This window comes from Rhineura floridana, chromosome 3 (assembly GCF_030035675.1).
Source record: "Rhineura floridana isolate rRhiFlo1 chromosome 3, rRhiFlo1.hap2, whole genome shotgun sequence".
NCBI lineage: Eukaryota > Metazoa > Chordata > Lepidosauria > Squamata > Rhineuridae > Rhineura > Rhineura floridana.
In genome coordinates, this window is record NC_084482.1 from 37,353,933 (window position 1) to 37,380,465 (window position 26,533).

The window sequence follows — 26,533 nt, forward strand, 5'->3', positions numbered from 1 at the left end:
AGTGGTCCATGGACCGCCAGTGGTCTGCGAGCCTCATTCTGGTGGTCTGCAGCATGTCCACATTAAATATTCATATTGATTTTTAATTGTATGTTGTTCCTTCTTTTCTTTTCTTGTATTTAATTGTATTACAATTTGGATTCTACAGCATCCAAACTGTAACACGAAGAAATACAGTATAATAAAAGGTGCAATTAATCTACAATTAAAAATCATACAGCATTCTAGCACAGCACATTACAATTGCTACAACAAGCATTAAGTGGTCCACTCAGACTATCAGCAACTTTCAAGTGTTCCCCAGGAAAAAAGTTTGGGTACCACTGACCTATGCCAAGCTACACTTTGGGGGACTCTACATTCGAAGGTATGAAACTATGGCGGTCTTTCTCCCACTCAGGCCACAAAAGGAAAGTAATCTTTCTCCAGTGACTGAGTTCCAATCCTGCTTCCATCACACAGCCCCACAATATACCGCCAGCAAGGAACAGCTTATAAGAGCAGCCCTGCTGATTAGACCAGAGGAGTATCTAATTCAGCAACCCGTTTCCCACAGCGGCCAACTAGATGCCTATGAGAAGCCCACAAGCCAGAGAGAGAGCAACTGCCTTCTCCAGCAACCAGTATCCAAAGGCATACTGTCCCAACCCTACAGGTAGCATACAGCTATCATGGCTAGCCACTGAGATCCTTATTCTTCATAATGCTCATTTAAAAAAAAAAATTAAGTCCCAAATATCAGAACCTTTCTTCTGACGGAAGTTGCTCCAGCCCCCTCATCATTTTGGTTGACCTTTCCTGAACCTTTTCCAGCTCTATAATATTCTTTTTGAGATGTGGCAACCAGAACGGAATGCAGCATTTCCATAGATTTGAATAAAGGCATTATGGTAATGACAGTTTTTTTTTCAATCCCTTTCCTAATGATCCCCCAACAGGGAATTTGCCTTTTTCACAGTTGCCACACACTACAGCCCCACCTCAAGACCCCTTTTATGGTCAGTCATTTCCAGCTCAGATCCCATTAGTGCATATGGACAAAAAAATTAATTTAGCAATCTGAAACACTTCAAATGCATTATTAAAAGGATTTATACCTCTCCCCTTACTTACAAAAAACTCTATGTGCTATTTTTTGCCCATTCACCCCTTTTCAAGATCATTTTGGAGCTCTTCTCAATGCTTTTTGTTTTCCACCCCGAGTTTGGCATTATCAACAAACTTTGCCATCTTACTCCTAGCCCTGGGTCATTTATGAACAACTTAAAAAGCACTGGTCCCAATACATATGCTTGAGGTATCTTACTTCTTACAGCCTACATTGTAAGAGCTGTCCTTTTATTCCTACTCTCAGCTTCCTGATCTTTTAACATTTCACCAGTCCCTAAGAGGGCCTGTCCTCTTATCCCATGGCAGCTTACCCAGAAGCCTTTACTGAAGAACTGTCAAATGTTTTGAATGCCTAAGTGCACAATATCTATTGGATGACTTCTATCCATATACTTAATGACACTCCCAAAGAACATAAAAAAGTTGGCGAGACATAACTTACCTTTACAGAAGCCATGTTGATTCTTTCAGCAAGACTAATCTCTATGCCCAATTATTAAAGACAGAACTATGCTTTCCAGCAATTTACCTGGAACAGTAAGCAAACCAGCCTGTCCGCCCCTGCCCCCTTCCTCAAGACATCACCCTAAAAATGGTTACATCAGCACCTTTCCAGTCCAGTAGAATATTGAGAAAGAGTGATGGAATGCTGGGAACTGGATTTGTATGAATTAGGCTACATGGAATCAGGTCACTTACATTCCAAAAGCTCCTCTCGTGATTTAGTTAAAAAGCTTTCAAGAGTTGCTGGCTGAGTTCCTGACTGAGGCCTGCTGGAACTTCGTCCTCTCTGGCTAGGACTTTGTGCTGCAGTTAGGGGAAGAAAAAAAGGGGGGAAGGGGGGACAAATTGCAGTTGAATGCATTTTTAAAAATTGTTGTTTTTTTAAATCATCAAAACAGAGCAACTTAATCTAAGGTTCTATACAACTCTGCAACAGAGGTTGCCCAAACAGGACCTTTAAGACAGATTCCAGTATGTTCATTCAGAGATAACTCCTATCGAAATCAGCCAGAGTAGTTTTTATACAATTGGGCTTAAGACCGCACACCATTCCAACCATCAATGTAGGAACAGGTGTCTAACCGGAGGACAGGAGACTTTGATCGAAGCCCATCCTCAGAGCTAGGAGCCACCAAATACCATTTACCCAGGTAGGGAAAAGTCCTGGGTACTTTCAGACACAGAGTTTCTGTTCCCTGGTTTTGGTGTTCAGTAACACTTCCTGGGGGTGCATGTCTTCCTCCCCCTCTGTAACCACTGCAGATCAAGCAAGACAACAGAAGCAGCAGGTGGGATGGAGGGAGAGGTCTTTTAATATCCCCACTCTCCAAGCACCTCCAAGTCTTCTAGGACAGGGGTGGGCAGAAAGCAGATCTGGATCTATGGGTAAGCATCTGCAAGACTGCAGTAGATCCGTTTCCTAGAATTGCAGAGCTGGATGTCACTGACAGGCTCAGCCTGATGAGGTCTACAAGAAACATTTTGTCCAAGGAATAGCAAAGGCAAGACTATAGTGATAACTTTTAGAAGCCAGAAGTTGACTCTTGTCCAGCAGCTTTGAAGATGTTTTTGTTGGCAGGCAGGATATAATGTAAATAAAGAGATCTTAGCCCCAAAGGAGATGGTCTTATTTGTCCACTGCCCATGCTAGCTAGCATTATCATTACATATTCCTAAACAAGCAATTTATTCAAACTCTCACATCCGCTTCGCCTGAATGCTATGTGCCTTCAATGCTCCCTCTGGTGGCTTGCCTATCTGAAAGTTTATTTGGTTCGCAGTAACTTTAGGACTTACTGCAATAAATATTTTATTTGTAAGATTTCTTACCCACCTTTCATCATAAGATCCCAGGGGAAGTTACAACAAAACAATGATACGATTTAATATCAAATAGAACCAATGTTTCACACCAAAGAATACAGGCTAGACCCTGATTTTATGCTTTTCAAGTGTACCCTGCTTAACTCTCTCCCTCTTCCCTACTCATTACTGTTTAAAATAAAAAATTCTAAGATTTTGAATACTGCAGATTACCTGGTTGTACTAGTATACTACCATTTAAGTCCTATAATGGGAATAAGACAGGAACAGTCTTTCTTGGGCTTTCAGTGGTGACTGGGACAAGTTAGCTGGCAGTTTCCCAGTTCCCTGGATCAAAGGATGAGAGGGTCTCTTCTCTCTATTAGCTTAGAAGTTCATAAACAGGATAGTGGCAGTATGTCCTAGCAGGTACAGCTGCAAGTAGGGTAGATGCACTCAGAGCTTTTGTGACACCAGGTTCAAAAGACAGATCAGCCTATTCCTTGAAGCAACATAATGGATTTTTGCAAGACTGAACTTACAGCGTTTAGCAGGTCGCCTCCTCTGCTCTGAAAAAGAAGAAAGTAAATAAAACATGTTGCAGTTATTGGGGAACAAGTTGAAACAGTATTTTAAAACAAGAATCTTCAGATATGCAAAGAATGGAGGCAAAGTGTCCAATGATGAGAGGCTAACTTAGGTTTCAGTGAATCCTCCTATTTTCATATAGGGGAATATTCAGAAATGTGATTTCCTCCAGCTGCAATCTGAAACTGCACAATCTATTCTACCATGTCAGGATTCTGCCATCTCATTCTACAGCAGATGTAAATCAGGCCCAAGACAGGACCCAACCTTATTTCTAAACTCTAAAATGTAAAGCTCTTCCTGGTTTTTTTTAGTTGCAACCTCTACATTCTTATCAAACCACAATCCATTCTGTTGTAATCTTCAATCTCTTCTGGCCTTGGTTATGCAAGTTTAATTACCTTTGATCATCCATTTTATTCATTTCTTGCTTGTTAAAGAAACACATTTTGCACGTGCTCTCTTTTCTGTTATAAATAAAAACCTACCATTCATCATTGTCATCTTGCAAGTGGTATCCTTCAAAAGAAATACCGGTAAACTTGTAACTTGATTCTGGTATTTTGCTAATACTAGGAGGGAGAAAAGGGCTAACTGGATGCTTGGGGACCCGCTTGAACCAAAAAAGCAGGGAGGCAGTTAGAAGTCCAAGGGCCCTGCCAACAGTATGGGAGGCCAAGAATCAAAACCAACACAATCAAAAGAAAATAATGGATGATGCAACACAACAGCCACAGCTGATGCTGGCACAGGACTCTTGCATTATATACTGCTTTGTTCTTACCGGAAAAAGAGGCAGAGCTACATCAGGGCATACTCTCCTCATTTTGGGAAGGAAACTTCCTTCTTCAAATCAAGTAGAGTTAGGGAAGAAACTCTGCCCTACATACTATTATGAAACAATGGCAAGGAAAGGAGCCCACAAATCAGAAACCCTGCCTCTGTGAATTACAGCAGTGACTGGGTATGCCTTTTCTTGAACTACATCTCAGGTGGGAGGCTAACGTCAAACAAAAGGTGTGCTCCAGATAATCACCTGCGGCCTACTGTACACAAGGGCAGTGGCCAGAATCACCTTTGGACTGACAGCAAACACCCATTTACTGTTTACATAGTGTTATCAGTATACACAACAATACAGAGCAGCCCAAGCAAAAGAGAGCTCCCTGCCCTGAGGAGCTTACATTTACAACAGTGCAGCCTGGAGGAAGCTGTCAAGTGAGATGGAGTGGGGAGAAGAGAGGGAACCAAGTGACAGTTAATGTTTAGTGTCTCAAGCATTACATTCTAGTTGGGCAGAGAAGCAGTGTAGTCTCCTCAAAACTTGGGACCATTTCCAGAGTCACACTTCTAATAAAGTGGCCTTAAAATATAGTATGCCCCTACATACTTTAAGAGTCCAGGATTCATTTTTTATTTCTTACATTTTTATTATTCAGCCTCTCCTCCAAACAGCTCCAGGTGGCGTATGTACGTCTCTCCCATTTTATCGTCACAACCACCTTGTGAGGTAGGCTAGACTGAAAGTGTAGAGCTGGCCCAAGGTCACTGGGCAATCTTTGGGGCAGTAGGGATTTGCACATGTCTCTCTCCAGGCCTTGTCCATGCTCTAACCACTACACTGCTGTGACTCTTTGGGAAGACCAACAAATATAACTGTCTGCCCAAAGGCAAGAAAAGTCCACCCTCCCAAAAATCAGCCTTCCCAACCTAGACTTCAGTATGCCAGAGAGAGAGAGAGTTGGAGCACTTCTGCAGTCAGTTCTGCACAGTGAGCAAAGAACTTCACTGTGTGGTGCAGCATCAGGCTAGGCCGAGAAGATCCGAGAAGATCCAATGAAGTGCCTGGGTGACATTGAGCCAGCTGGTATCCCAGCCTACAAAGGAAGCTGCTTTACACCGAGTCAAACCATTGATAGGTCTAGCTCAGTGTCATCAACACTGACAACGACTCTCCAGGGTTTCAGGCAGCGAGGCTCTCCCAAGTCCTACCTGAAAATGCCAGAGATTGAACCCAGGACCTTCTGCAAGCAAAGCAGATGCTCTACCCCTGAGCTACAGCCCTTCCCTGAAGTAGCCTAGCCTACCTCACAGGGCTGTTGCAAGGACAAGATGGGTGGGTGGAAGAGAACCAGGTACACTGCACTCCTGGGAGGAGAATAACTAACACAGAATTAATGTTCAAAGACTGGCACTAGCCCTCCTCTCTCCCACCTGAGATCTGGAGGTAGGGGTAGAAAGCAACCCAGAATGCAGCACTGTAGGGCATGAACAAAGAGACAGGGATTGCTCTCCCATTCCTTCTATCCCCTGTCCTTCAAAGAGCTTCCCAAAATAAAACAAAAAAGTCTTTCCATTATATAAGCCAAGTCCCTGGATGAACCCTTGGGAGATGCTCCTGCTCTTCTCTATAACCTCTTAGCTCAAGAGCGCTGCTTACTTGCACGAGAAGAGAACAACAACAAAAACCCTCCTGTAATTATCAATAATATAATCTGCGCCCCCAACAGTAATCCGTCCTCGACACTCACTGGTGTCTGCAGCAGCCAACGCCTCCTCCTCTGCAGTTGTCTTCTCCTGTGGAGATTGTGGTAGTGGGGCATCTCTCTTTGGAGCATCTATGAAAAGAAAACACTAGTTAGCAATATCCAGAGGGGTAGCCGTATTAGCCTTTCGTGGCAAACAAACAAGAGTCTTGCCGTACCTTAGAAGACAGCAGGGCAAAAGGAGGATTATGCATGTACACCACTAGAAGCCATGCATCTACCATAACATCTTTAACCCTCTTAGAAACTGAGGCTGGAGACAGACATCAGTTTACTACTGTGAAAGGAATTTAGCAAGTAGGAATCACAAGGCTTGCGCATTTACTTACTTGATGCAGCATTCTTTTTTCCTGGCTGCGAGGGCTGGATCTGTAGTTTGGTTTTCCATTGTGTGACTCCTGAAAGTAAAATACATGCATGCATGTAGAGATATGACCAATATTAGCTTTTCATTATGTGCTTGCCCTGGCTTCCCAATGTAACAATGCCATGGGTATACATATGGCACTTGTGATGGTAGGAATGGAAGGATTCATCCATTTTGGTTCTCTCAGTTTCTCGTTTTCAAATCTTAAATTCAGTTCTCCACATTTCTGCTGCAATTAGCAAATTTTTACAAAAATTCTCATTAAAATCCAGCATTTTAGTGTTAATTTCTCCAAAAATACATTTTTGTATGCAATTTTGACTAATGTACACATTTTGCAAGCATTTCTCCTAATATAATGCATTTTGTATGTTATTTTCAAAAACATATTCATTTCACGCACATGTTCCCCTAATATATGCATTTTTGTAAACACTGATTAGAGAACTGCATCACTGCAAATTTTGAAGGATGGCTGTGTTTTGGTTCTTATATTGTTTCAGAAAGTATGAATTTGATAGATTCAGCTTTAAATGCAGACTGAATCAAATCTCTCTCCCATCCATTTCCGGTGGTGTCATATGGATCCGTTGCCTAAAGTTTTTGCTGATCCAGTTCCACATTCATAGATCAGTGACAAGCCAGCATGCTGGAAGAATAAGTCTGCCAAGATCACAACTGCGACAGTGGGTGTGCTATTTATATACCCATTTCACAGATGGAGGAGTACAGCCAGAACCTGACCAAAGGATTCAATCCAAGATTGCCAACTCAAAGTCAAATACTATCCAGAATTGACAGGTTCCAAGTCAATTGAGCTTCAACCTTAGGAGTATTCCGCACAATGGGTAGTTAGCATGAACATGGTTTCTTTTTGTTGTTGTTATATGCCTTCAAGTCGATTACGACTTATGGCGACCTTATGAATCTTTTTTGGATATATTCATAGGGTTTTTGCCTTCCTCTTTCCTTTTGTTACAAGTAGTAATTCAGAAGACCCTGAACCTGAGAACATCCATTTCCATAATTTATACCCAAACCATTTAGTCTTAAAAACTTTAATACATTTTACACTGAGATACAATAAGGAAAATAGACAAATAAATAAAAAAGAATACATAGAAGCACCTTCTGTTTTCTTCTCCTGGGATTGAGTCAAGAATTGTTTCACATTTTCTTTGAGGCCAAAGGATTTTTGATAAATAGCATGTATCAAGTTTTGATCCAAATCTATTTTGGGTATGAATACATCTTTGATAGGTAACTGCCGGAGTTTTGCTGCCTTCTAAAATAAAGCAGAAGATCTTGTAAAGATTTTCACTCTTACACATCACCTCATCACCACTTGTCCAGGAAGGATGTATTATACTGCATTTTGAAGCAGCAAAGAAGCACTGGTCAGTCATAGGCTGGCACTGCCAAGCACCATATGCACAGTAACAACGATAGTGACTTCCAAGCCTAGGATGCCCCTTTCCTTTGTAAAGGAGGAAGAGTCTTACCCTAATGCAACCGGAGCACAGGCTGCCTGTTAAGAAAGCCAAGCTACGGACAAAATCTTAAGTGCATTTAGTAAGAATTAAGTGCAAAGCGAACTAGGTGGAAGTTACTTCTGAGAAACCTGGTTTGGATTAGGCTACATAGGTCATTTCACACATGATATTTTTACTAAATGCATATACTAGTGCATGACAAAGGATGATGAACACTGGTGTACACTGTCATGCATGAAAATCACAGCCTCATCTGTTTTAGCAGATACTCTGTCAAATATGATTGTTTTAATGGTAATTTCCCAGCACATGCACCTAGCAAAGAGTACATAATCATACAAACACGATCACAGAGACCAGGATTGTTTTTGTTCACTAGAATACATTTATATCTTTATATTGGCCTTTGACACCTGAGATGTATATTTTTAGGACCCACCCTATTTGTGATTGTTTTTTAAAATTGTTTTTAAGGAGAGAGAGACAGAGAGACAGATATAGATAGATATACACACACACACATATACATAGAGAAAGAGAGACATATTGCTCTTTTTAACATAGTAGATTAGAGATGGGGAATCTTTTTGGCCCAGATCTTTATGGCACCCATTGTCCCACCCACCTGTTAATGCTGGTCCACTGGGGGGACGGACAAATAGTGACCAAGCAGGATTGAACTCTATGTACATCAGCTGATTTGCAGGGAGCTCAATCCTGCTTTCTGCAGGATTTGTGTGCACCAGCAAGTTCCCTGCAGGGAACTCACTTGGGCACTCAGTCAAGCAGGACTGAACTCCCTGCACATCAGGTGATGCCCAGATAGCTCACTCCTGCTTTCCAATCACAGAATCCAGCCATGTCTCTACCTGTCCCCACACCTGACATATAGCATCAGGAATGGGGCAGGTGGGTGAGGTTTGGGGAAAACAGCCTGGTGAACCAAATTTGGCCTGTGGGCCAGAGGTTCCCCACCCCCGCAGTAGATGGTGGCCACAAGTATTTTAAAGGAAGTCTAGACTCAGCAGAGTAGCTAAGTGACTGACAGAGGCACCTCCTGGGGGCAGGACTCTGTAACATTTGCAGGATGCCCTGCAATTTTTTTTTTTAAGAGGAAGCATTTCTCTGAATCGAGGAAGGAGTCAAGAAAGCCCTTAACTACAGTATCTGTCCAGAACCAAACAGTGTTTCAACAAAACTGAGATTTACCTTTAAAAACGTGATGTCATCATCCTCCGTCAAGGTCATTTCAATCTGGTCTCTTGCTCCCTGGATTTCGTTTTTTTTCTTACCCAGGACTTTATGGATGTATTCATATTTATCTTGGACTTTCTTCTCCTCTGCTTGGACCTTCTTTACAGATTCTTTTTCTTCTTCTTCAATTAAAGCAATAATTTCCAGGAATTCTGTCTTCAGCAGATCTAACTTCCGAGCAGCTATATCCTAAAGAGCCAAACATTTGGAAACCAAATTCAGACAGAGAAATTGGGTAATTGGGCCAAACCTGGAGTCTCCCAAATTTCCAAATCATTTTACCAGTCCAGAACATGCATTAGGGTTTTTAAAATAGGCATAAAAATAAGATTCAATGAAGCGTATCACATCACAGTATCACATCCCATATTCTTTCTCTTCTCCCTGCCCTCTCTCTCACCACTCAGGTGGTCAGGTACCCATCAGCTTGGAACTGAAAGAGTCCACCCCTAAGCAAAGGAGAGTGACTTTCTAGGTACACAGAAATTTTGGAGATGAAAAAGAAAGTTACAAAGAACCCAAAAATGGATTGACAAGGAACTGTGAGCTTCCAAGATGCATGCAATGTTGAGGTGTCCATTTAGAAGGGAGGTGGTGGGTGTGTAGAGAAGAAAGAATTGGCCTACTCAAGTCCCTAACAACGTTACAGGAAGTCTTGTAGGGCCAAATGCATGTCACAAGGTTCCTGCACTACATAGTGATGTTTCAAGAGGAGAAGAACAAGGGACCGCTTTTCCTTTTGCATTCTCCAGAACTCATACACAACTTGCTCTACAGGTATAAAATGGCCACTGTGAGGCGTCCTTCCCTGGCTGTCCCTGTCAGGTTCCTACCTGCTCATGGTTACTGCCTGTCACTAGGCACCACCAGGGACTCCACCAGTCCGGACCGCTCTCTCTTATGGTTTCTCTCCCCACTCTAGCACAGATCTCAACAGATCCCCCTGCTAGGCAACCACCAGTCACGTCCTAATACTAGTATTCCCAGAGACTCTGAATACTGGTATTGTTATTCTCTTCACCGCTGCCACCATTTGTTACAGTTCCCCTTCAGCCTTGGTCATTACCTTACCCTCCCTTCTGGTCTGTGAAACCCCAGCCAAGGATCAGGCCTTTGGTAAACCAAATTAAGTATTTATTACAGATAACAAAGCTAACAAGATTAACAAGATTTCTTCTTAAGGCACATAAGCATATGGTTTTACTCAATACTAATCCGAACTCCACCTCCCTCCTGGCAAACAACTCTCTAAACCCCACCAAGCAACCCACTCAGTTCTCTTCTCCCCCCCAGATTCCACTCTCACTCTTCCTTTTATACATTCAGCCATTTTAAACACTCAGCCAATCATCTCGTATTCTACTGCCCATTCACTCCCCCTCCTCTTTCACTCCACTTACCATGTATCTACTAAAACAACAACACTTACCATATATACATTAATATAGGAACATCACATTTCCCCCCCCCCTTAAACAACAGCAGAGTATTATTCCTGTTCCAGGATTTATACGTCGCGTTAACAAATAAAAGTCTCTATGGGGAAAATGTCTTTCTTTGTTCCTCTGTCTGGTCACGTCACTGCAGTCCCAGCCAATTGCCTGGAAAGTCCATCGGCCAGTACATTGTCCTTGCCTTTTATGAACTGGAAGTCCACTTGATAATCCTGTAGGGCCCAGGACCACCTCTGCAGCATAGTGTTATGGTTTTTCATAGTCTGCAACCATAACAAGGCCCGATGATCCGTAGTCACTGTGAATCTTCGTCCCCACACGTATGGGCGCAACTTGTTCAGTCCCCACACGACCGCTAGGCACTCCTTCTGGACTGACGAATAGTTTTTCTCTCTTGGCGTCAGCTTGCGACTCAGGTACGCCACTGGATGTCTGGTGCCTTCTCTCTCCTGTAGCAAGACGACTCCCAGCGCCAGGTCCGACGCATCTGTAGCCACGATGAATGGTTTCTCATAGTCTGGTGCTATTAATATGGGTCCTTGGCACAAGGCTTGTTTCAGTAGATCAAAAGCCTTCTGACATTCATCCGTCCGTACCACACGCTCAGAACACTACTTCTTTGTTAATTCATGCAAGGGGGATGCTATTTCCCCAAAATTTCTCACAAACTTCCTATAAAATCCAGCCACACCCAGAAATGCCCTTACTTGTTTTTTGGTTAAGGGGATCGGCCACGCTTGTATTGCCTCCACCTTGCTCCATAAGGGGGTGATTTTCCCACTCCCCACCTTATGTCCTAAATAGATTACTTCCTTTAGTCCAAACTGGCATTTCTTAGCTTTTATTGTGAGGCCTGCTTTTCTTAAGGCCTCCAATACTGTTGTCAGGTGTTGGACATGCTCAGGCACCGACTTGCTGAAAATGGCCACGTCATCGATATAGGCCACTGCAAAATCTGACATGCCTCGCAACACAGTATTGATTAGCCTCTGAAATGAACTTGGTGAGTTCCTTAGTCCCATGGGTAAGGTCACAAACTCATATAACCCATCTGGTGTACTGAAGGCAGTTTTGGCTCTGGATTGCTCGTCTAGTTCCATTTGCCAAAATCCTTTACAGAGGTCTAACGTAGAGATAATGGTTGCTGCCCCCAATAACTCTAACATTGCGTCTACCCTAGGCATAGGATACGCATCTGGGACAGTAATTTTATTGATTAGCCGATAATCAATGCAAAACCTTGTCGTTCCATCTTTTTTCGGAACCAGGACAATACTTGAGGCCCAGGGACTGATGGATTCCTTGATCACTCCTAATTCCAGCATATCTTCCACCTCCTTTTTGATCTCATTCAAAACTTTCCCATTCACACGGTACGGAACAGATCTGATTGGGGCATGATCTCCAGTATCAATGGAATGTATAACTATACTGGTTCGGCCAGGTTTGTTGCTAAAGAGATTCCTATAGGTTTTCAAAACTCTCAGAATCTCTTCTTTTACTTCCTCCTTCACCTCCTCTGACCATTCCACTTGATCTACCCCTCCTTTGTCTTTGCTTTCCTGTACCAAATCTGGAAGTTCAGGCCCACTTCCCTCAGGGAATAAGGTAACTTGCAACACCTGTGCATCCCTGGTATGGTAAGGCTTCAACATATTTACATGAACCACTTTGCTTTTGTTTAATTGGTCTGTGGTGATTACATACGTCACTGTGTCAAGCCTTTCTCTGATGGTATATGGTCCTTCCCAGTTAGCCTGTAATTTGTCATGTTTCCTGGGTATGAACGCCATAACCATATCTCCCACATCATACACACGTTCCCTGGCTGTTCTGTCATACCAGTAACGTTGCTTCTCCTGTGCTTGACTCAAATTCTTTTTCACCATCTCCATCATTGATGTTAATTTATTGTGGAATTCCAATACAAAATCTACTACAGAAGTTTTGTACTCTCCCAGGGTTCCTTCCCATGAATTTTTTAATAGTTCCAAAGGTCCCCTCACTTTTCTAGGGAACATGAGTTCAAAGGGTGAGAAGCCTGTTGACTCTTGAGGGACTTCTCTATATGCAAATAAGAAGCATCCCAAACGTTCATCCCAGTCTTGTGGGTGATCTTGAACATAGCTTCTGATCATGCCCTTCAAAACGCCATTGAATCTCTCTGTTAACCCATTAGTGGCGGGATGGTAAGTAGTGGTCTTTAGATGTTTTAGACCACAACATTTCCACATACATTGCATCACTTCTCCCATGAATACACTGCCTTGATCCGTCAGCACTTCATGACGGAAACCCAGCCTCATAAAGATTTTCAATAAAGCCTCTGCCACTACAGGGGCTTCCACGGATCTTAGTGCTTCTGCGTCTGGGTACCTGGTGGCAAAATCCACCACCACCACTAGATATTTCTTGCCATGCCTTGTGGGTTTGGAAAAAGGGCCCACCAAATCTATCCCCACTCTATAAAAGGGTTGTCCAATTATAGGAAGGGGCTTTAAGGGTGCCTTAGTCTTTACTCCACTTTTTCCCACCTTTTGGCATATTCCACAAGATAGACAATGTTGTTTTACATCTTTGGAGATGTTTGACCAATAATAGTGTGCTGCCAATCTCCTCTTGGTCTTTTTTATTCCCAGATGTCCTGCACATGGGACATCATGGGCTACTTCTAGCAATCTGGTTCTATATTTGCTAGGTACTATCAATTGCTTCACTGGTTCACATTCACCCTTTCTCTCAGCAGGCATCCACAGTCTATATAAAATCCCATTCTCACACACAACTTGATTCCTCAGTTTGTCAGTGAAAGGAATCTGTTGGGTCAGATCTTGTTCCTTTATCTGCTTCAAACTTATATCTTTTTGCAGCTCTTCCCTGAATTGATCTGCCTCATCATTATCAGAGACCACTTGATACAGTTTGTCTCCTTCAGCAGGCCTGCTAGTGGTTGCTATGGTGACCTGAGGCTGGTTAACAGATTCCACCCTGTTTGTTTCAGCCCCCCTTAATATGGCTTCTTTTTCTCTGCCAATTTGCTGTCTGGTCACTACATAGATCTTTCCTTGGGCGCCCATTACATCTCTTCCCAGTATAACTGGTTCTTGTTGCTGGGCATTAATGCCTACTTTATATCGACTCTCTTGGCCTCTCCAAGTCATTTCCACCAGGGCCACAGGCAAACTTTCTGGTTGACCCCTCACTCCTTGGATAGTCACAGTTTCCTGAGGTAATATTACCTCAGATTTTATTAAATCTGGCCTCAGTAATGTCTGAGCGGCACCAGTATCAAGCAATGCCCAATAATTTGCCCCTTGTACACTCACTTCCTCTCTCAGACTTGAATCAAGGTCTGTTACTTCTGTCCAGTTTATCTGGCAGAACTGAACCTTTTTCGCTGTTTCTAAAGCCTTGGGCTCTGTTTTCACTGCCCTTGTCTGAGCAGGATTACTAATGGGGTTGGCAACCTCACATTGAAAACATAGGTGCCCCGGTCTACCACATTTGTAGCATAATTTCTCCTCACTTTTAGGGTGCACAGATCCACTCTGGGGTGTCCTGTGCCCTTCAGATTTTACTGGAGGACTCACTCTCTGTGGTACCACATCCCTTCTGCCAGCGTTATATGGTCTGGGTTTAAAATCTCTTGATGTTTTCCCCACCCAGCCAGTTCTGTTGGAGGCGAAGTGATCCGCCATCTCTGCGGCCTCCTGCACCGATGTAGGGGAACGGTCTTTGACCAGGAGCCTTATTTCTGGTGGTAACTGATGGTATAATTGATCCAATATCATGAGGTTTTTCACCTCCTCCACAGACTGAGCTTTTGCACTTGTCAGCCATTTCCCAAATATGTCCATCAGGTTTGCCCCCAGCTCCACGAAAGACCTCCCTGTCTGTATCTGGCAGTTTCTGAAAAGCTTTCTAAAATAATCAGGCCCCAGTCTGAATCTTTTAAACACTGCTTCTTTGAATTCAGCATAGGTGACGGGCCTGTCTGAGGGGAAATATTGGTATACCTCAGCCAATTCCCCTTTAATCAGGTTTGATAAATACTGCATGTATTTATCTTCAGGTAGCCCCCACAACTGAGCTGCTTTTTCAAAGGTGCTGAGGTAAATTTGAGGATCTTGACCAGGCTCATGGACAGCAAAGTCCTTTGGAGTAATTTTTATTTTTGCTCCATCTCTGTCCTTTCTTGTTTCATCAGAATGAAACTCCTCTCTTTCCAATTTTAATCTTTCCCCTTGTATCTCCGCATCCACTCTCATTATCTCAGTTTCCATCCTCAATCTCTCTGTTTCCAACTCCCTCTGCTTGTCTTTTTCCTCAGCATCCATCCTCAATCTCTCAGCTTCCAACTCTCTCTGTTTGTCTTTTTCCTCAGCCTCCATCCTCAATCTCTCAGTTTCCATCTTCAACTTCTCTCTCAAGTACTCTATATAAGCGGGATTGCTTAAATATCCTTCTGGGGTCTCTTCCCTGACCGGTTGTTTTTGCTGGGCAGTAGCAAATCCTATAAGTGCTACCCTCAATTCATCTACCCCTTTACCCTCGTGAGGTAAATTGAATGTTATGCACTTCTCCACCAGCTCCTCTCTTTTCATTTTTATGTATTCAGCCATGGTGTTTGAGTTCACTGACTCTTTGCCACACACTCTCTGCCAGTCACTCTCACAAGTAATCTTGTTTTGTTATTTCTGTTTGCCACACAACTATTAGGGATTGTCTAGTATTCGTATCTCACTGCTACAGCCAACACCTGTGACGTAGTCTCCTTTGTCACCACGTGTCTTTGGGACTCTCTTTGGTTCGTATCTGGATTCTCTGTTGTTCGTATCCCACCGCTACTGCCACCACATATGAGGCGTCCTTCCCTGGCTCTCCCTGTCAGGTTCCTACCTGCTCGTGGTTACTGCCTGTCACTAGGCACCACCAGGGACTCCACCAGTCCGGACCGTTCTCTCTTATGGTTTCTCTCCCCGCTCTAGCACAGATCTCAACAGATCCCCCTGCTAGGCAACCACCAGTAACGTCCCAATACTAGTATTCCCAGAGACTCTGAATACTGGTATTGTTATTCTCTTCACCGCTGCCACCATTTGTTACAGTTCCCCTTCAGCCTTGGTCATTACCTTACCCTCCCTTCTGGTCTGTGAAACCCCAGCCAAGGATCAGGCCTTTGGTAAACCAAATTAAGTATTTATTACAGATAACAAAGCTAACAAGATTAACAAGATTTCTTCTTAAGGCACATAAGCATATGGTTTTACTCAATACTAATCCGAACTCCACCTCCCTCCTGGCAAACAACTCTCTAAACCCCACCAAGCAACCCACTCAGTTCTCTTCTCCCCCCCAGATTCCACTCTCACTCTTCCTTTTATACATTCAGCCATTTTAAACACTCAGCCAATCATCTCGCATTCTACTGCCCATTCACTCCCCCTCCTCTTTCACTCCACTTACCATGTATCTACTAAAACAACAACACTTACCATATATACATTAATATAGGAACATCACAGCCACGTTCAAAGACCTAGAGAGAATCCCCAAACCCGAGCCCTATAAGGGCCACAGAGTACAGTAGAAGAAGGCCTCAGAAGGGGGAGGAGGGAGAAAGGTATCTATAGTGACTGTATAATTAAGAGATGCTTCCTTAAAAGAAACACTGAGATGGGAGCTTGTGGTTTTAAAATAAAGACTTCCTATTTCATCGTCTCTGTGAGCCATTTCCATGGAAAATGGAAGGATCTGCCTATGGTATTGCAGATTGATATGAACCAGCTGGTCATGTAGGGCCTATCAGACCAAAACTGAAGATTAGTCAGATTTTTCCCCAAAGCAATTGCTCACATCTACCTTTGCCTCAAGCATCATTTTAGAAAGCGGGTTTAAAAGAAGACAAGTGGGACTAAGTAAATGCACTCTGTTGGAATGGCCCAAGCTTGATTTCAGCCATTTTCAAGGGGCCTCCTGAGTGAAATGTATTGCACCGGCTAAACCATACAGAGTTACATCAACTCAGCACAACAAGAATGTTCCCTACAGAGCAGATTGGTGAAGAACATCATTCCTGATGATTTGCAAAGTGTGTGCAGATCCCAGCCTTAAGATTGGTATTTTGGAAGAACTGCAAGTTGGCCAATTTTGGCTAGAGTTGCACCTGGAAATCGGGAACAGTCCAGCCATTTGCTGTAGGACAAAGAAATACAACATCAAGGAGCTTAAAGCAACCAAATATACTTGGGACATTTAGAAACATCTTATCCAGAACATAAGAAGAGCCTGCTGGATCAGGCCAGCAGCCCATCTAGTCCAGCATCCTGTTCTCACAGTGGCCAGCCAGTTGCACATGTGAAGCCTGCAAGCAGGACTCAAATACAAATAAGTTTGCTAGAAACTAAGATTTTTATGTTCCTCTTCAGTGAAACTTCTCAGGCAGCTCACAAAACAACACACAAATAAAATTTCACAAGCATCATAAACAGTTACCCCCACACCAACAAACAGATAAAACAGCAGAAAGAAGTTAAGACTGCCTCATAAAATTCAGAGGAATACATAAGACCTACACACAGTTTATAGATTTTAAAAGTCCAGGATAAATATAAAGGTCTTTGCCTGGCACTCAAATGACAGAGTTGGCACCAGCCATCGTCCCTGGGTAAGGCACTATGCAAACAGGACATCACAGTCTGATAAGGCCATCTCTTCGCTCACCACCTGCCAAACGTCAGATGTGGAGTGAGAGGGAGACTGAAGACACAAACAAGGGTCTCCAAAGATGACGACAAGGTTTGGGCAGGTTCATATGGTAGAAGACAATCTTTCAGATTCCCAGGTCCCAAATCATTTAGCTGAGCTCTCACAAAAAGTAAGAAATTTTTAAGAATTGTTTTTATTTATTGGATTTATTAGCCACTTGGTACCAAAGGTCTCTAAGTGACTTACAATATTAGAAACAAACAAATATACTACAAAAACAAAACAATAAATACCACCCCCATACAGCCACAGGAAGCGTTGGTAGCATACTAATGTGGAAGGAAAAACTTTCCAGTCGATTTATTGTGCTCCAAAGGACAGAGTTTATTGAAACAAGATAGCAAAGACCAATGCATTGGGAGAGAAGTTCCTCAGAACAACTCTGAAGGAAAAACAGCTAGTGCACAGCTTTATAAAGTGATTATATGTCATGCATACATTATAAGCAAGATACATCTTTACCAATCAGTATGCCCATACCCTCCCACCTGGGGTGGTCACCTTGGCACATTTTGGCCTTGCCCATCCATGGGTCAAAGAAGGAAAGTCCCTTCATTACCCAAACCCTGCATTCAGGATTCATAAACATGTTAAAAAGCATCCCAAATTCATTCCGACCCACTGTGCCCCTTTAGTTGTTGTTCTAGCTAACCACAAACTTACAAAATGTTACAATACTTTGTACTTTCATTTTTAGTCAGGCATAGTTCCTCAAAATATTGGCTTCACAAGCAATGCATAATTTGAGCTAAGATTGTAATATCAGAGGCCTCTCATGGCTTAAATGAAAAAGCACAGAAAAGCAATCCCTTCACGTATTGATCAGCTGGGGTCAAGGGTCAGAAATCCTTCGTCACTAATAATAAGCAACATCATCTCATCATCTATCAATTACCTGGGAGAAAAAGCCTTTACCTGGTGCCGAAAAGATGTCAGTGAAGGTGCCAGGTGGACCTCACTGGGCAGCGTATTCCACAGATGGGGCACCACAACAGCAAAGGCCCTCTGGCAGGGCTGTGGAGTTGGAGTCGGGAGCAATTTTGGGTGGGGTCAGCATCGGTAGAAATGTACCGACTCCGACTTCAAACTAAATTTTGACTGACAATTTTTTTAAAATATAAATTCAAAATGTCAAAGAAGCTTCCCATGAAGTCAGTTGTATTTGAGCATTTCACCATAACTCAAGATGGAAAACATTTTGTGTGTCTGTGTATGACACAGGACCCAGATGAAGACAAATGCTGTGATGCCAAGATCAGCGCATATTCAGGCAGTGATAAAAATGCTCCTACAAGAGCTTCCAATTTAAAAAGACATTTACAGCCCTTTCCAGGGCTGTTGAGTCAGAAGCAATTTTGGGTGGAGTCGGAGTTGGACAGTAGAAAAATAGAGGAGTCGGAGTGGAAGGTTTGGCGTACCGACTTCACAGCCCTGCCCTCTGGTGACATCATCACCTTCCAAGCCTCCCTCAGAGGGAGGACCTGGAGAAGGGCCTCAGAAGGAGACCTAAGGGTCTGAGCAGGTTCATTTGGGGAGAGGGTTTCCAGATGATATTGGGGTCCTCAGCCATAAAGAGCTTTATAGGTCAAAACCAGCACTTTGAATTGGGCTTGGAAGCGTACAGGCAGGCAGAACTATAAACAAGCAGCAGCCCCAGCTAAAGCAGAGAGAACATAAGAACATAAGAACATAAGAAGAGCCTGCTGGATCAGGCCAGTGGCCCATCTAGTCCAGCATCCTGTTCTCACAGTGGCCAACCAGGTGCCTGGGGGAAGCCCGCAAGCAGGACCCGAGTGCAAGAACACTCTCCCCTCCTGAGGCTTCCAGCAACTGGTTTTCAGAAGCATGCTGCCTCTGACTAGGGTGGCAGAGCACAGCCATCACAGCTAGTAGCCATTGATAGCCCTGTCCTCCATGAATTTGTCTAATCTTCTTTTAAAGCCATCCAAGCTGGTGGCCATTACTGCATCTTGTGGGAGCAAATTCCATAGTTTAACTATGCGCTGAGTAAAGAAGTACTTCCTTTTGTCTGTCCTGAATCTTCCAACATTCAGCTTCTTTGAATGTCCATGAGTTCTAGTATTATGAGAGAGGGAGAAGAACTTTTCTCTATCCACTTTCTCAATGCCATGCATAATTTTATACACTTCTATCATGTCTCCTCTGACCCGCCTTTTCTCTAAACTAAAAAGCCCCAAATGCTGCAACCTTTCCTCGTAAGGGAGTCGCTCCATCCCCTTGATCATTCTGGTTGCCCTCTTCTGAACCTTTTCCAACTCTATAATATCCTTTTTGAGATGAGGCGACCAGAACTGTACACAGTATTCCAAATGCAGCCGCACCATAGATTTATACAACAGCATTATGATATCGGCTGTTTTATTTTCAATACCTTTCCTAATTATCGCTAGCATGGAATTTGCCTATTTCACAGCTGCCGCACACTGGGTCGACATTTTCATCGTGCTGTCCACTACAACCCCGAGGTCTCTTTCCTGGTCGGTCACCGCCAGTTCAGACCCCATGAGCGTATATGTGAAATTAAGATTTTTTGCTCCAATATGCATAATTTTACACTTGTTTATATTGAACTGCATTTGCCATTTTTCTGCCCATTCACTCAGTTTGGAGAGGTCTTTTTGGAGCTCTTCGCAATCCCTTTTTGTTTTAACAACCCTGAACAATTTAGTGTCGTCAGCAAACTTGGCCACTTCACTGCTCACTCCTAATTCTAGGTCATTAATGAACAAGTTGAAAAGTACAGGTCCCAATACCGATCCTTGAGGGACTCCACTTTCTACAGCCCTCCATTGGGAGAACTGTCCGTTTATTCCTACTCTCTGCTTTCTGCTTCTTAACCAATTCCTTATCCACAAGAGGACCTCTCCTCTTATTCCATGACTGCTAAGCTTCCTCAGAAGCCTTTGGTGAGGTACCTTGTCAAACGCTTTTTGAAAGTCTAAGTACACTATGTCCACTGGATCACCTCTATCTATATGCTTGTTGACACTCTCAAAGAATTCTAATAGGTTACTGAGACAGGACTTTCCCTTGCAGAAGCCATGCTGGCTCTGCTTCAGCAAGGCTTGTTCTTCTATGTGCTTAGTTAATCTAGCTTTAATAATACTTTCTACCAGTTTTCCAGGGACAGAAGTTAAGCTAACTGGCCTGTAATTTCCGGGATCCCCTCTGGATCCCTTTTTGAATATTGGCGTTACATTTGCCACTTTCCAGTCCTCAGGCACGGAGGAGGACCCAAGGGACAAGTTACATATTTTAGTTAGCAGATCAGCAATTTCACATTTGAGTTCTTTGAGAACTCTCGGGTGGATGCCATCCGGGCCCGGTGATTTGTCAGTTTTTATATTGTCCATTAAGCTTAGAACTTCCTCTCTCGTTACCACTATTTGTCTCAGTTCCTCAGAATCCCTTCCTGCAAATGTTAGTTCAGGTTCAGGGATCTGCCCTATATCTTCCACTGTGAAGACAGATGCAAATAATTCATTTAGCTTCTCTGCAATCTCCTTATCGTTCTTTAGTACACCTTTGACTCCCTTATCATCCAAGGGTCCAATCGCCTCCCTAGATGGTCTCCTGCTTTGAATGTATTTATAGAATTTTTTGTTGTTGGTTTTTATGTTCTTAGCAATGTGCTCCTCAAATTCTTTTTTAGCATCCCTTATTGTCTTCTTGCATTTCTTTTGCCAGAGTTTGTGTTCTTTTTTATTTTCTTCATTCGGACAAGACTTCCATTTTTTGAAGGAAAAGAGGACCAAGATAGGACTCTCCAACTTGCTCCTCTCTTCAACCCAAGGCAAGTTGCCTGTGCTACACCAGTTGCTTGCCCCTAATCAAAATCAAGCTGTAATTCGTTTAATTAACCAAAAACAACAAGTAATTTCTTACACTGGCTTGTTTTTGCTGCACTCGTACTTGATCCAAGGTCTGCAGAGCCTTCTCATTCAGAGCATAGAGTTCTGTCAGTCTCTGCTTCAGCTGGGACTATTAAGAGGATAAAAGAGGTTCCACTTTAGAATAGAGATCAGCCAGTTACAATACATCATTCCTGCTCTAGATCAAAAAAGGGGAACCTGTGTCCCTCCAGATGTTACTGGACTACAAATCCCATCAGTCCTGACCATCAGCCATGCTGGCTGGGGTTGGTGGGAGTTAAGAGTCCAATGACAAAATGACCACAATACCTGATGGAACGCCTCCCCCGATATGAACCTACCCGTACACTACGCTCAACATCGAAGACCCTCCTCCGGGTGCCTACTCATAGGGAAGCTTGGAACGGGTATCAACAAGAAAAAGGGCCTTTTCAGTGGTGGCCCCCGAATTATGGAACAATCTTCCTGATGAGGTACGCCTGGCGCCAACATTATTATCTTTTCGGCGCCAGGTTAAAACTTTCCTCTTCTCCCAGGCATTTTAGTATGTGTTAAAATTGTTTTTTAACTTTTTTAAGAATTTAACATTTTAAAGTTGTTTTAAATTGTCTAAATATGTGGTTTATTGTATTTGATGTATGACTGTTGTGAACCACCCAGAGAGCTTCAGCTATGGGGCGGTATATAAATTTAATAAAATAAATAAATAAATAAAGGCAGTTCTGTTGTCTTTTTGGTATGGCTTTGCTAATTATTATTGTTTTATCACAGTGGTTTTAAACTGGTTATTAGGATTTGTATTTATATGGCTTTGAACACTTATAAAACTACTTTGAGGTCATGTTGTGACAGAAAGTGGTACATATAAAAGTGCCTAATAATAATTCCCTCTTCTACCCATTGATTAGAAGAGTCCTGCCCACCTTTCATCTGATGATACATCATCCCCCTACGGCAGGTGTGGGAACCTCCCCCCCCCGATGATGCTGAACTGCAGCTCCCTTCAGCCCTAGCTAGCATGGTCAATAGCCAGGCGTAATGGAAGTTGTCGTTCAGCAACAGCTGGAAGGCCAGAGGTTCCCCACCCCTGCCCTACTTGTACCTTCAAGGCAGCCTTCACAAACCTTGTGCCTTCCAGATGTTTTGAATTACAACTCCCATCAATCCCAGTCACCACAATTAAGGGCACCAGGTTGGCCAAGGCTGCTTTACAGGTTTGCATAGAAAGAGAAAGCTCCACTAACGGCAGTCACTCCCTTCACTACAGCACAGCACACATGGCAATATTCTTCCTACAAGGCATTGTGCATCTGATGAAGTGAACTACAATCGGCAAAAAACGTATGCCACAATTACACCATGTCTTTTAAAGGGTGTTTTTGGTGCAACAGACTAACAAAAATGCCATCATCACGACCCCAAGAAGTTCTGAAAAAAAGAAGAGTTCTTCCAAAGGGTGACTTTGCAGCCACTCCTACAGTAGCCAAATTGCTTCCAGTGGGGAATGTCACATCAGCCTTGCAAATAAGCCCATTAAAGTTAGTCGCTTGCAAGCATTTTTTTACTAACCTGCTGGGGGATGGCTCCTCATCTCCTCCACCAGCATTCTGTATTTCTATGCTGGGCATGGAAAAAGAGGAGCTTCAATCCTCAAATGGCCCAGTTCTCTCTCCTCTTCAGCTAGCATAGAAGCCAGAGTGTGGCCTTCCTCAACCAGCCTGCCCGCTTGCCTGTACATAATGCCTTGTCACTTATGCTACCAGGCAAGTAAAATGGAAATGGCCTGCCTTCAAGTCGATCCCAACTTATGACGACCCTATGAATAGGGTTTTCACGGTAGGTGGTATTCAGAGGGGGTTTACCATTGCCTTCCTCTGAGGCTGAGAGGCAGTGACTGGCCCAAGGTCACCCAGTGAGCTTCATGGCTGTGGGGGGATTCGAACCCTGGTCTCAGTCCAACACCTTAACCAACTACACCACCCTGACAAGTACTTAAACACAAAGCTGTGCTAGAGATATTTGTGACATATACCAGCCTTCCACACCTTGGTACCCTTCAGGTGTTTTAGACAACCTCCATCCTGACTGGCAATACTGGCCAGGGCAGATGGGAGCTAGTGTCCAACAACACCCAGAGGATATCAGGTTGAGGAAGGATGACACTCTCTCTCTCTCTCTCTATATATATATACATACACACACACATCTATCTATCTATCTATCTATATACACATAAGAGAGCCAGTGTGGTGTAGTGGTTAAGGTGTTGGACTACGACCTGGGAGACCAGGGTTCCCCACTCAGCCATGAAGCTCACTGGGTGACCTTGGGCCAGTCACTGCCTCTCAGCCTCATGAAAACCCTATTCATAGGGTCGCCATAAGTCAGAATGGACTTCAAGGCAGTACATTTTCATACACACACACACACACACAGAGCATGCCTGGAAGCACCCTCTCACCTCCTTCTCTTCCTTGGCCTCTTGCATGGGGATGGTGGCACACATCTTGTGGGTCACCAAGCAAAAGCAGCAGATGCAGCTGGCGTGCTCCTTGCAGTAGAACTCCAGGAGTTTGTTGTGGGCCTGACACTTCCTTTGATGAAGCTCCTTGATAGGGTCGACCAACTGGTGGCTCTTGAAAGCTGGGCTCTCCAAATGGGGCTTCAGGTGCTCCTGGCAGAAGGAGGCCATGCAGGTGAGGCAAGTCTTCTCTGCCGTCTTCTGTAGGCAACTGTCGCAGGCCACGGTAGGGGTGTGACTAATTTTGACCGACGACTTCTCCGACTGAATCTTCTTGGAAGGGTCATCTGGGGTACTCTGGAACTCTTCCACCACCCTGCAGAGCACCGTGTTCTTCTTCAGGTCTGGGCGACTGTAGAAGCAGGTCCTACACTGGGGGCAACTGAAGTTACTCTGGAACTCCCCCCAAGTCATCTCCAGGCAAGGTAGGCAGAAATTGTGGCCACACGGGGTCGTGACGGGGCTCTCAAAGATACATAAGCAGATGGAGCAAGTCAGGTCCTCTTCCAACCTGACAAAGGAAGGGACCGAAGACGCCCTCAGTAGCGAAGCCATAGCTGGAGACGGAACGAATCCAGCATCTACAATTGAACCAGAGCGGAAAGTGAAACCTAAAGCGAGCTAGCAGCTTGCTGAATTCTTAGAAATCACGTGGGGTCCGTGAGTCACAGGTTGGGTGAGCAGGCTCGCTAAGTAAACTGCAGCCGCTGCGACTCGTCGATAATCAATTCGGAGGCCCCACCCGACGGGACGACCTTTGAAATGGTTTTACCGTGCCCGCTTTCCTCCTTTTTTCCTTTATTGCGTGCGTAGAAGTTTGGGCAATTCTACCACATACGTTTCACCTCGCAACACTAGACTAACCGGAAGGGGGGTGGGAATTCCTCCTGCGGAGAGAAGGTATGTGCTAAGCCCCACCGGTTGCAGCGAAATTTGCTTCCCTCCTGAGCGTGCTAAAGAATGGATTGCAGCCATGCAGCGCGACTCTATAGGGATGTTTACTCAGCAGGAATGTGATGATGGGACCTACTCTCAGGGAAGGGAATGCTGACACTGCATTGTCACAAGTTTCAGGAGATTCCTTTTTGGCGACTAGAATGTTTCAGTCCCACCAAATCCTTATGGACAAATGCGAGCTGCTTAAATTGGGGTGGGTCAGAATAGTCACTATTGATTGATTACATTTATATCACGCCCTTCCTCCCAGCTAAGCAACCAGATGATCAAGAAATAAAAAATATCTTTTAAAAATACATGTTAAAAGTAAAACGTCTTCTAAAAACATATTTAAAACAATTCCAATTCAGACGCAGACTGGGATAAGGTCTCTACTTAAAAAACTTGTTGAAAGAAGAAGGTCTTCAGTAGGCGCGGAAAAGACAAAAGAGCGGGTGGGTTACGCGGCGCGCAATTCAAGTGACGATGCTAAATGCGCGTCGGGCGTGGTTCACGTACGTACATGCTTGTTGCTTGATTACTGCAGCATCAGGGGATGACTTGCATGTGTGAATGGGTCACCCACCACAGCCATTACACCGCAGACAGGTTTCTCATACGACTCCAGACACAGATACAGTTTATATACAGTGAGCTGCCATTCAGTGATGCAGAGGGCTAAAGTGTAAAGAAATCAAGTGATACGCATGAATCAGCTCCTGGCACTGGGGTGGGGTGAGGTGGAAAGAATGCGGAAATCATTGTAGGGTCCTTCAGATTTATTTTTGCTAGCTACTAATCACTCCTTAACAGCAAAAGGATTGGCGCCAAAACGGACACAAGAGGTTTGCAGGAATTTTTTTTAAAGTGGGAGGCAATCCCTCCTCCTAGCCCAATGAAGACTTAGCATGCTCACTAGCTCCCAGCAGCCAGAGCATGTTTGCCGTTGGAAAAGAAAAATGGAACAAGAGGGTGGAGAGAAAGACGATCAGTTGGTCTTCTTGAGCCCTTTACAGCTTATAATATTCTGGAGGAAGGCATGGTCCATTGGAGCCCTAAATGGGTGCACTCCTGCCAGGAAGTGAAGATCCACCAAAATTTGTATGTGGGTTACAAATCCCACTTACAAAATGTGATTCCTGATGCATAGACACCTGTCAAAACAGACACATGATCATCATGCCTAAAATATGTAGAGATGTCCATGAGCTCCCCCACCCCCCGTCTTAAAACATACACTTGTGCAGAGAAAATATACGAGACATCTCAAGTTAGGATGAGAAAAATGCCATATGCTTCGAGGCACTTTTTCATTATGACCTCTCATGGCATTTGAACGGGCTTTATGGCAGAATAATGGTAAACCCTAGCCCAAAGGTAGGGTTGCCACACATACTTTCATGACTCAGCATACAGCATCAACATTTGTGATATATCACCTTGAATTGTTTGATGTTGTTAGCTTGTACTGTATGTAAGTTTAGGTGGATGCAGTCAGAAATTTCAAAATGGAGCAATAAGAATGTGAGATGCCGTATCATTTAAGTTAATCTTTTATAAAGAAATCAGGTTTACGTTATGCTAATGCAGTGGCTCTCCGACTTTTTTCTGCACAGATCATTTTGAAATTGTTCAGGGTCTTGGTGGACCACTTATTTTTTGCCTGTTGTAGCAATTGTAATGTTTGCTTTTGTTTGTTTGTTTGTTTGTTACATTTATATACCACCCCATAGCCCAAGCTCTCTGGGCAGTTTACAACAATTAAAAACAATAAAAACAAATATACAAATTTAAAAA

General features: G+C 43.6%; 1 protein-coding gene across 1 annotated transcript in view; it reads right to left on the reverse strand.

Annotated features, from left to right (window-relative positions):
- Nucleotides 1–24,897, reverse strand: part of TRIM25 (tripartite motif containing 25) — a 29,639-nt gene extending 4,742 nt beyond the window's left edge. The window contains exons 1-8 of the mRNA XM_061615323.1: nt 23,741–24,897; nt 21,293–21,388; nt 9,120–9,353; nt 7,546–7,702; nt 6,380–6,448; nt 6,036–6,122; nt 3,459–3,485; nt 1,810–1,917 (exon numbers count right to left, since the gene is read on the reverse strand). Of these exons, the coding sequence (XP_061471307.1) occupies nt 1,810–1,917; nt 3,459–3,485; nt 6,036–6,122; nt 6,380–6,448; nt 7,546–7,702; nt 9,120–9,353; nt 21,293–21,388; nt 23,741–24,355 (1,393 nt within the window). The 5' untranslated portion in view covers nt 24,356–24,897. The remainder of the gene's footprint in view (nt 1–1,809; nt 1,918–3,458; nt 3,486–6,035; nt 6,123–6,379; nt 6,449–7,545; nt 7,703–9,119; nt 9,354–21,292; nt 21,389–23,740) is intronic.
- Between the last annotated feature and the right edge of the window lie 1,636 nt (nt 24,898–26,533).